The sequence below is a fragment of the Canis lupus genome, unplaced genomic scaffold (assembly GCF_011100685.1).
Source record: "Canis lupus familiaris isolate Mischka breed German Shepherd unplaced genomic scaffold, alternate assembly UU_Cfam_GSD_1.0 chrUn_S812H975, whole genome shotgun sequence".
NCBI classification, from domain to species: domain Eukaryota; kingdom Metazoa; phylum Chordata; class Mammalia; order Carnivora; family Canidae; genus Canis; species Canis lupus.
The window spans coordinates 22,327-34,276 of record NW_023331769.1 but is presented as its reverse complement, the minus strand read 5'-3'; the positions used below and the strand labels follow the sequence as shown (position 1 = coordinate 34,276).

Sequence of the window (11,950 nt, the reverse complement as noted above, 5' to 3'; positions counted from 1 at the left end):
CCCATAGATACAAATGTAGTGAAATGAAGGGGCACCTGCACCTCAATGTTTATGGTAGCAATATCCACAATACCCAAACTGTGGAAGGAGCCAAGATGTCCTTCAACAGAGGAATGGATAAAGAAGATGTGGTATGGGACCCCTGGGTGGCTCAGCGGTTGAGTGTCTGCCTTTGGCTCAGGGCATGATCCTGGGATCCGGGAAGAGTCCCATGTCCGGCTCCCTGCATGGAGTTTGCTTCTCCCCCTGCCTGTGTCTCTGCCTCTCTCTCTCTCTCATGAGTAAATAGATGAATTCTTTTAAAAAAAAGATGTGATATACATACAAAATGGAATATTACTCAGACGTCAGAAAGGATGAAAACCTACCACTTACATCAATGGGCATGGAACTAGAGGGTATCAGGCTGAGTGAAACAAGTCAACTGGAGAAAGACAATGATCATATGGTCTCCCTCATAGGTGGAATATAAGAAATAGTGCAAGGAGGGGAAACTGAATGGGGAAAAATCAGAGAGGAAGACAAACCATGAGAGACTCAACTCCAGAAAACATACTGAAGGTTGCTGAAAGGGAAGTGAATGGGGGGATGGGGTAAATCAGTGATGGTCATGAAGGAGGGCATGTGACGTGATGAGCACTTGGTGTTACATGCAACTGATGAATTATCGAAAACTTTATCTGAAAACGATGACCCTTCTAAATGTTGGGAAATTGAATTTAAATTTAAAAACATAATGTATACCTAACATAGTTTGAATGGGTGTACTTATATGCCAATTTTTAAAAAACACAGTACTGTAAATGTATTTTCTCTTCCTTCTGATCTTTTTTTAAAAGATTTTATTTATTCATAAGAGGCAGAGAGAGAGAGAGAGAGAGAGAGAGGCAGAGACACAGGCAGAGGGAGAAGCAGGCTCCATGCAGGGAGCCTGATGTGGGACTTGATCCCGGGTCTCCAGCATCACACCCGGGCTGAAGGCGGCACTAAACCGCTGAGCCACCCGGGCTACCCTCTTCTGATTTTTCTTAATAACATTTTTCTCTAGCTTACTTTATAAGGAGAATATAGAATGGAATACATATAACACACAAAAAATAGGTTAATTGACTGTTTTGGTACAATATTCTGGTCAACAGTAGATTAGTAGTAGTTAAGTGCCTGGGGAGTCAAAAGTTCACAGATTTTACACAGAGGATCAGTGCCCCCCTAAGCTCCACATTATTCAAGGGACAATTGTATTAGTGTTGATTTTCTGATTGGCAGGGTTGTACGGTAGCTATGTGGAATGTACTGACTTGCAGGATATAGGGGCCACAGGAATTGGGCATAAATTAACAATTTACTTTCAAACCATTCTGGAGGGAAAAGGTCGTTTTCTCTTTTTTTTCTTTTCTCTAATTTTAAGACTCTTCTCAAAAAGTAAATTAAAAAAAAAAGAAAAGATAAAAAGCCTTAGGCAAATCTTTTTCACCATGAGGAAAGAACTATGAATAATAAGTATTTAAAATTGAAATTATACACAGGGTTTATGGCACTATAAAAATTGAAATACATACAAACATTGGTGATAGCTTTAGCAGCAGTATATCAAAATGATGTGTGTCTAAATCCATATGTCTAGTAATAAAACATAGAAAATACAAAAAAAAAAAAAAAACAACTACCAATTACCAGCCCCAAAACATTATCAACAACTTGGTCCGATCTACTTGGGCAGATTGGAGCCTGTAAAACTCAATAATGCTGGTTTCCATGTAGAAAATATGCTTAAATTTAATCAGATGCCAAGAAACATAGCTTAAAATAATATATAAACTTTCATTACACACGATATAACAACATTTCCTTTAATAAAGATTTTTTGTACATCAGATATTTACTGGGAAACAATTAAAATGTTATATTAAACATCTAGGTAATAAACTTTTACTATATAGCTTTCAGATCATATACTTTCTATTCAAAATCTCTACATATTCTCGTGATGCTTGCAGTACTAGATCTTGATTTACATTTGATTCGTCAGTAGGTCCTAAAGGAGAAGATCTACAGAATCCTGATTCTCAATCATGAGCAACTGAAAAAGAGAAAGAATAATATTCTTTATCTGAAATACTTTGTAGTTAACTAGAAGTTAGTAAAAAAAAAAGTTGGAATCTTCTGAGTGTTAAAAGGATGAAAAATATCTACATATAACTACAATATAAAATACAAGATTACTATTAAATCAAGTTTGCTCACGATTGCCCATTGAATTAATTACTACTGTGGATAAACACTAGCTTCTGGTTTTCTCATTACAAGATGAGATTGCAAGCTGATGGCACAGTCCACCCCTGAACAATCATATACTATCAACTGAAAAATCTAACAGGCAATATCTAGAGTCAAATATATCATGGCAGGTTTAAAACAAGACATTATAAGAACACACAGAAGGGACATCCTGGTTTTCTATCAATATTGTCTGCTTTTCTGTGGAGGGAATAGGAAGGCTGATACCTGAAAGATTACTCTCTGCAAAGCAGCAGAGTAGGGTAATGGCGACAGAGAAGGCTCACCAATGTGGCAAGAACCAAATTGATTTGGGTGCTTATATTCCATGCTAAGAAACCTGGAATTTTACCCAATGGCAAAACCAGTGGCTGGAGATTGAAATGTCACCTGTCAAGGGACAGCTATATGAACTATATAATTGCTTAACTAAGTATTACTGAGACAAGTCTGGTCTGTTTGGTCTTCTACCACTAGCAGAAACAAGAATTTGAGAACGCCCACATTTTCAGATTGACAGTTCCATAGCGATGGCACAAGTGAAGGAAGATTACAGCCAAAAGTGCTAACAGGCATACAGGCTGCAGGTTTTTAAAAAGGTATGAGGGATCCCTGGGTGGCACAGCGGTTTGGCGCCTGTCTTTGGCCCAGGGCACGATCCTGGAGACCCGGGATCGAATCCCACGTCGGGCTCCCTGCATGGAGCCTGCTTCTCCCTCTGCCTGTGTCTCTGCCTCTCTGTCTCTCTCTGTGTGGCTATCATGAATAAATAAATAAAATCTTAAAAAATAAAAATAAAAAGGTATGAAACACGATGACCAAATGAGGATAAGTCTCTTATTCACTATGTTTATGTTTTACATTTTTTATTAGATATATCTAGACAAAATTTTAACAAGGGGAAGGGATGCCAGTTACTATTTGTGGTTTATTTCAGAAATTAATGACCATCTAAATTTGTGAATTTGGCAACATACCTTCTTTTAGTTCTCTGATTATACTGTCTTCCAACATCTGCTGCATCTGAAATAAGTTAAACGTTACTTACAATGTTCAAGTTAAACAAGAGACATTATTGTAGGAATTTTATTTTGCTTATGAAACGTGGTCTGGAAATGATACTTTTAGAAAGTAAAAGCTACAATTTGCTTAAATAGAAAGCTAATCACATAAATAAAATAAATCCCTACTTATTTTAATCTGGATAACTGAGAAGAAACCTATAATGCTGTTTAGAGGATTCTAATAAAAAGTACAATTAATATTGATCAATCGAATATACAGAATTTCTGGAAGAAGAGGACGATGGTGGAGGAGTAGGAGACCCTAGTTTTGTCTGGTGTCTGGGATTCAGCTACATAGGTATCAAATCATTCTGAACACCTGTGGACTCAGACAGAGATCCAAGAAAAGAATTGTTGCAATTCTACAAATAGAACAGCGACCGCTTTCTGCAAGGTAGGAGGTGTGGAGAAATGAATCAGAGGCATATATCAGAAGATTAAACCAGGGCGGCAGGGAACCTCTGGAAGCCAGAAGGCAAGTCCTGGAAAGTGATATAGCAGCAGAGTGCACAACCAGAACTTTTAAGAGGTCTGTTCCAGTGAGGACATCCCTGTCTGAAAGATGCTCAGGTGGCAACGGGGGGCAGCATCCTAAGTGGGACGGACAGTGTGGTCTCAGGATCCCTGGGGGGGCGGGGTCACAGAAGGAATGGGGGCGGCGCCTGAGTATGGCAGTTGCCAAGGCGTTTGAGCGGGGAAGCCAGTTGCAATCAGTGAGCCCAGGAGTGGGCATTCAGCTCAGTGTTGCCATAAACCCCAAACCGAGGAACAGTCAGGTGACCACTTTCCAAGCAGGAAAAACTGGGCAAGACCTCCTCCTTCCCCCCAGAGGCACAGTGTGAATGGGAGCTACAGGGGTCTGCAAAGTTTGGAAAATCGAAAGGGGGTCTGTGCTTGAGATAAAAATGCTTGGTCACAGGCTGGGTGAATACAGAGTGCAGACAGAAACCAGGGAGACACAGTAGGGAGTGAGATCTTTCAATTCCAGGGCTGGAAATTAGGAGGCCACCATTTTCATTCTCATCCTCTAAAGCTGCCCAGAAAGCCTTCAGGGAACAAAAGCCACAGAGAGCAATCTGGAGCTGCTTACCTGGCCTGGCCCCCTGGCAAGGGTGGTGCAATCCCACCCTAAGCAAAGACACCTAAGAATCAGTGCAACAGGCCTCTCCCTCAGGAGGTCAGCAACAACTTCCTGCTAAGACCAACTTTACTCATCATACAGAGCTGCAGAACTCCAGTGCTAGGGGCAAACAGTATACAGAACTCATGGCTATTTCTCATGACTCCTTAGTCTTTCTATTTTAATTTTCTTTTTGCTTTCAACCATTTTCTTCATTTATCAACTCTTACAATTTACCTTTTTACACTTGCATTCAATCCTTTCACTGCTCTTAATATTATTCCTGTATATATTGAAGTTTTTCTTTCTGTACCATTTCGGGAAGTAGTTCCTTCTAAGAAATAGACTAAAATACAACCAGAATCTACTATACTGCTCTATTCTCTTCATCTGTCTGATTATAATATTTTTAAAATCTATCTTAATTTTCATATTTACAGTTACATTCTATCCTTTCATTGCATTTAATTTTATTTTTGCATATAATGAAGTTTTTCATTCTTTACAATTTTGGGATGTAGTTTCTTCTAACAAACAGACCAAAATAAACTTATGATATAGTATATTGCTCTGTTCTGTTCAACTGGCTGATAATATCCTTTTTATTTTGACTTTTAATTTCCATTTTTACACTTACATTCTAGACTTTCCTTGTATTTAATTTTATTTTTGTATATATACAAGGTTTCCTCTTAACCATTTGGGGATGCAATTTCCTAACAAAAAGACCAAAATTCACATAGTATCGGTGTACTGCTCTGCTCTCTTGATCTCTCTAATTCTATTATCTCCTTTGTTAACCTTTAAATTGGCTTCGGGTCTCTTCTGATTTGTTTAGCATGTATTTATCTGGGGTCATTCTTGATATTTTTCTATTCTGTTCTCTCACTCATCTCTTCTTCTCTGGACAGAATGACAAGATGGAAAAACTCACCGCCACAAAGAGAACAAGAGGTAGTACTGACTGCCTGGAACCTAATCAGCATGGATAGAAGGAAGAGGCTGGAGCGAGAGTTCAGAATAATGACCATCAAGATAATAGCTGGGCTTAAAAGAAACACAGAGGACATTAGAGAATGCCTTTCTGGAGAAATAAAACAACTGATATCTAATCAAGTTGAGATAAAAAAGGCTAATCTTAGTGAGATGCAATCAAAAATGAAGGTTCTAACTGCTAGGATAAATGAGGCTTCACAGAGAAGTAGTGATATAGAAGACAAAACAATGGAGAATAAAGAAGCTGAGGAAAAGCGAGAGAAACAACCACTGGACTATGACAGGAGAATTTGAGAGATGATTCGTACCACACAGCAAAACAATGTTAGAATAATGGGGATCCCAGAAAAAGAGGGGAAGGAGGGGGCAGAAGGCATATTTGAGCAAATTATAGCAGAGATCTTCCCTCATCTGGGGAAAGAAACAGGCACTCAAGTGCCAGGAGGCACAGAGAACCTTCCTCAAAATCAATAAAAAACAGGTCAATATCTCCAATATAATAACAAAGCTTGCAAATTTCAGACCCAAAGAGAAAATCCTGAAAGCAGCTTGGAACACGAGGCCCTGAACCAAGAAGGAGAGAAATATTCAACTGGCAGCGGATCTATCCAAAGAGACCTAGCAGGCCAGAGAGAGCTGGCATGATATACTCAGGGTGCTCAAGGAGAAGAGTCTACAGCCAAGAATCTTATCCAGCAAGGCTCTCATTCAAAATACAAGGGGAGATAAAAAGCTTCCAGCACAAACTGAAACTAAAAGAATTTGTGATCCCTAAAACAGCTTTGCAAGAAGTGGTAAAGGGGAAACTTTAAGCAAACAGAGAGCCCAAAAGTAACACAGACCAGAACACGGACTTTACACATAATACAATGGCACTACATTCATATCTTTCAATCCTTTCTCTGAATGTAAACAAGTCAAATGCCCCAACCAAAACACACAGGGTATCACAGTAGATAAAAAAAAGCAAGACCCATTGATATGCTATCTGAAAGAGACTCATTTTAGACACAAAGACAACTTCACATTGAAGGTGAGGGAGTGGAAAACCATTTATCATATTAAAGGACATGAAAAAAAACTGGAGTGGCAATATTTATATCAAACAAATTGGATTTTTTTAAGATTTTATTTATTTATTCATGAGAGACACACAGAGAGCGAAAGGCAGAGGCACAGGCAGCGGGAGAAGCAGGCTCCGTGCGGGGAGCCTGATGTGGGACTAGATCATGACCTGAGCCGAAGGCAGATGCTCAACCACTGAGCCACCTGGTCATCCCACAAATTGGATTTTAAACCAAAGACTGCATTAAGAGAAGAAACAACAACAAAAGATGAAGAAACTCACTATGCCATAATTAAAGGGTCTATCCAAAACTAAAATTGGACAATTATAAGTTTTAATGTGTCTAAAGTGGGAGCAGCCAACTATATAAATCAACTTTCTGTTAAGATTTCATTTATTTATTTATTTGACACACACACACACACAGAGAACACAGGCAGTGGCAGCAAGAAAGAGAGAAGCAGGCTCCCCACTGAGCAGGCAGCCTGATCAGGGCTTGATCCCAGGACCTTGAGAACATGACCTAAGCCAAAGGCAGAGCCTTAACCGACTGAGCCACCCAGGCCACCTTATAAAGCAATTAATAACAAAAATAAAGGAACACATGGATAGTCATATAATAGTAGGTACTTTAACACAACACTACTGTAATGGCCAGATCATCTAAGCAGATGATCCACTAGGACGCAAGGGCTCTGAATGACACATTGCACAAAATGGACTTCACAGATAACTTCAGAGCACTCCATCCTATGACAACAGAATACACATTCTTCTCGGGTGCACATGGAACAAACATTCTGCACAACAGATCACATACTCAGTCACAAATCAGCTCTCAACTGGTACCAAAAGACTGGGATCATTCCCTGCATACTTTCAGACCACAATGCTTTGAAACTGGAACTCAATCTTGACAGGAAATTTGGAAAGAATTCAAATACACAGAGGTTAAAGAATCCAACTGGGGCAGTAAGGCACATTTTAAAACCTCATAGAAACAAATGAAAATGGAAACACAACTGCTCAAAACATTTGGGATGCAGCAAAGGTCATCGAAAGAGGATAGTATATAGCAATGCAAGCCTTTCTCAAGAAATGAGAAAGGTCCTAAATACACAACCTAACCCTACACCTAAACTAAACGAGCTGGAAAAGAACAGAATATTAAAGCCTAAAACCAGCAGGAGAAGAAAATTCATAAAGATCAGAGCAGAAATCAATGAAATAGAAACCAAAGGAACAGTAGAACACATCAATGAAGTCAGGAGCTGGTTCTTTGACAGAATTAATAAGATCGATAAACCCCTGGCCAGACATATCAAAAAGAGAACGGAGCCAAAAAATTAGGCAATCTAGAAGAAATGGACGCATTCCTGGAAAGCCACAAACTACCAAAACTGGAACAGGAAGAAACAGAAAACCTGAACAGGCCAATAACCAGGGAGGAAATTGAAGCAGTCATCAAAAACCTCCCAAGACACAAAGGTCCAGGGCCAGATGGCTTCCCAGGGGAATCCTATCAAACGTTTAAAGAAGAAACAATGCCTATTCTACTAAAGCTGTTTGGAAAGATAGAAAGGGATGGAGTACTTGCAAATTCGTTCTATGAGGCCAGCATCACCTTAATTCCAAAACCAGACAAAGACCCCACCAAAAAGAAGAATTACAGACCAATATCCCTGATGAACATGGATGCAAAAATTCTCAACAAGATACTGCCAATCGGATCCAACAGTACATTAAGAAAATTATTCACCATGACCGAGTAGGATTTATCCCCGGGACACAAGGCTGGTTCAACACTCGTAAAACAATCAATGTGATTTATCATATCAGCAAGTGAAAAACCAAGAACCATATGATCCTCTCTTTAGATGCAGAGAAAGGATTTGACAAAATACAGCATCCATTCCTGATCAAAACTCTTCAGAGTGTAGGGATAGAGGGAACATTCCTCAACATCTTAAAAGCCATCTACGAAAAGACCACAGCAAATATCATTCTCAATGGGGAATCACTGGGAGCCTTTCCCCTAAGATCAGGAACAAGACAGGGATGTCTACTCTCACCACTGCTATTCAACATAGTCCTGGAAGTCCTAGCCTCAGCAATCAGACAACAAAAAGACATTAAAGGCATTCAAATTGGCAAAGAAGTCAAACTCTCCCTCTTTGCCGATGACATGATACTCTACATAGAAAACCTAAAAGCCTCCACCCCAAGATTGATAGAACTCATACAGCAATTTGGCAGCGTGGCAGGATACAAAATCAATGCCCAGAAATCAATGGCATTTCTATACACTAACAATGAGACTGAAGAAAGAGAAATTAAGGAGTCAATCCCATTTACAATTGCACCCAAAAGCATAAGATACCTAGGAATAAACCTAACCAAGACGTAAAGGACCTATACCCTAAAAAGTATAGAACACTTCTGAAAGAAATTGAGGAAGACACAAAGAGATGGAAAAATATTCCGTGCTCATGGATTGGCAGAATTAACATTGTGAAAATGTCAATATTACCCAGGGCAATTTACACGTTTAATGCAATCCCTATGAAAATACCATGGACTTTCTTCAGAGAGCTACAACAAATTATTTTAAGATTTGTGTGGAATCAGAAAAGACCCCGAATAGCCAGGGGAATTTTAAAAAAGAAAACCACATCTGGGGAAATAAGATCATGAATGAAAGAAGACAGATCACGACCAGCACCAGAGAAATACAGACAACTATAAGAACACATTCTGAGCAACTATATGCCAACAAACTAAGCAATCTGGAAGAAATGGATCCCTTCCTACCAAAACTGAAACAGGAAGACACAGGAAACCTGAACAGACCCATAACCAGCAAGGAAATGGGAGCAGTCATCAAATATCTGCCAACAACCAAGAGTCCAGGACCAGGTGGCTTCCCAGGAGAATTCTACCACACATTCCAGGAAGAATTAATCTATTCTTCGGAGCTGTTTATAAAAATTAGAAATGGAAGGGAAACCTTCCAGCGTTCTCTGTGAGGCCAGCATTACTCTGATCGAAAACCAGAGCAAGACCCCACCCAAAAGGAGAATTACACTCCAATATCCCTGATGAACATGGATGCCAAAATTTTCACCAAGACACTGGCTGGGAGGATTCAACAGTACATTAAAGGATTATTCACCATGTCCAAGTGGGTTTTATGCCTGGGCTGCAAGGGTGATTCGACATCTGCAGATGAATCAATGTGATACACTACAGAAATAAAAGAAAGGATAAGAACCATAGGATCCTCTCAAGAGATGCAGAAAAAGCAGTTGACAAAGTGCAGCACCCTTTCCGGATCAATACTCTTCGCAGTGCAGGGAAGGGGGGGGAGCATATCTCAATATCATAAAAGCCATCTACGAAAAGCCCACACCTGATGCCATTCTTAAGGGGAAAAACTGAGAGCTTTGCCACTAAGGTCAGGAACACGACAGGGAAGTCCACTCTCTGGACAACCAGTGTTGTTCGACATAGCCTCAGCATTTAGACAACAAAAAGAAATAAAAAGGCGTCTGAATCAGAAAAGAACTCAAACTCTCACTTTTCTCAGAGGACATGATATCCTATGTGGAAAACCCAAAAAGACTCCACCCCAACGTTGCTAGGACCCTTTCCTGAATTCAGCAAAGCAGCAGGATAGGAAATCCATGCACAGAAATCAGTTGCATTTCTATACACTAACAATGAGATGGAAGAAAGAGAAACTGAGGAGTCGATTCCATTGACCATTGCAGCAAACACCATAAGATGCCTAGGAATAAACCTACCCAGAGAGACAAAGGATCTATACTCTGAAGATGACAGGACATTCTGGAAAGAAATTGAGAAAGGTGTAAAGAACTGGAAATACATTCCATGCTCATGGATTGAAAGAATTAAATATTGTTAAAATGTTTATGCTAGCTCCATCAATCTATATATTCAATGCAATCTCTATCAAAATACTACCAACTCCTTTTTATACAGCTGGAGTAAATAACGGTAAGATTTTGTTTGGAACCTTAGAAGACCCCGAATAGCCAACATATGTTGATAGAGGTAGCCATAGCTGGTGGCATTACAAGCCGGACTTCAAGCTCTATTTTAAAGCTGTGATCAACAAGACAGTATGGTACTGGCACCAAAGCAGACATGTCGATCACTGGCCCAGAAGAGAAACCCAGACAGTGGACCCTCAACTCTATGGTCCACTCCTCTTCAACAATACTGGAAAGAAAATCCAATGGAGACAAAGCAGTCTCTTCAACAAATGGTGTGGGAATCAGACCACCACATGTAGAAGAATAAACTGGACCATTTTCTTATGCTATACACAAAAATAGAGTCAAAATGGATGAAACACCCAAATGTGAGATAGGAATCCATCAAAATCCTAGAGGAGAACACAGCCAGCAACCTCTGTGACCTCGGCTGCCGCAACTTCTTGCTAGAACATGTCACCAGATGCCAAAATGACCTACTGGGAATTCATCAAGATAAAAAGCTTTTGCACAGCAAGGAAATAGTTGACAAAACCAAAAGACAACTGACAGAATGGGAGAAGGTGTTTGCAAATGCCTTAATCAGATAAAAGGCTGGTATGCAAAGTCTATAAAGAGCTGATCAAAGTCAACACCCAAAAGAAAGATAACCCAATGAAGAAATGGGCAGAAGAAATGAAAGGACATGTCTCCAAAGAAGACATACATATGGCCAACAGACACATGAAAACATGCTCAACATCAGCTGGCACTAGAGAAATACAAATCAAACCACGGTGAGTTTCCCCCTCACACCTTTCATAATGCCAAAATTAGCAAGTCTGGAAATGACAGATGTTGGCGGGAATGCAGAGAAAGGGGGATCCTCTTATGATGTTGGTGAGACATACAACCTGGTGCAGCTTCCTCTGGAAATCAGTACCGGAGGTTCCTCAAAGAGTTGAAAAAGGAGCTACCTATGTAAAACCAGCAATTGCGCTAGAAGGTATGAAATCCCGAAGATCACTTTGGTCGGGATCCAAAGGGGCACCTGCACCCATATGTTTATACCAGTACTATCCTCAATAGCCAACCTGAGAGATATGGATTGTTCTTTGAAAGAGGTATGCATAAAGAAGATGTGATGTAGATATAAATAAATAAGTATCATATTTATTTATTAGACAGAGAGAGAGAGGGAGGGGAGGAGAGAACAGAATATTACTCAGCCAATAAATAATTAAATCTTTGGACCTTTGGGTGGCTCAGTGGCTGAGAGTAGGCCTTTGGCTCCGGGCATGATATATATATCATAACATTATAAGCTAGTTAATTGAATTTAAATAAAAAATAGTAAAGAAACCAATGGAGCTAGGAATGTGAAATAAAAGAATATACATAACTTCTGAAGGATCTTTGTAACTTCTGTTAC

General features: G+C 39.7%; 1 protein-coding gene across 2 annotated transcripts in view; it reads right to left on the bottom strand.

Moving 5' to 3' along the window:
* Positions 1-1,829: 1,829 nt before the first annotated feature.
* Positions 1,830-11,950, bottom strand: part of LOC119879428 (ankyrin repeat domain-containing protein 26-like) — a 31,268-nt gene continuing 21,147 nt past the window's right edge. The window contains exons 4-5 of one of the 2 annotated variants that reach the window (XM_038589710.1): positions 3,255-3,300; positions 1,830-2,080 (exon numbers count right to left, since the gene is read on the bottom strand). In XM_038589710.1, the coding sequence (XP_038445638.1) occupies positions 2,067-2,080; positions 3,255-3,300 (60 nt within the window). In that variant the 3' untranslated portion in view covers positions 1,830-2,066. The remainder of the gene's footprint in view (positions 2,081-3,254; positions 3,301-11,950) is intronic. The other variant, XM_038589711.1, reaches the window with a different exon arrangement.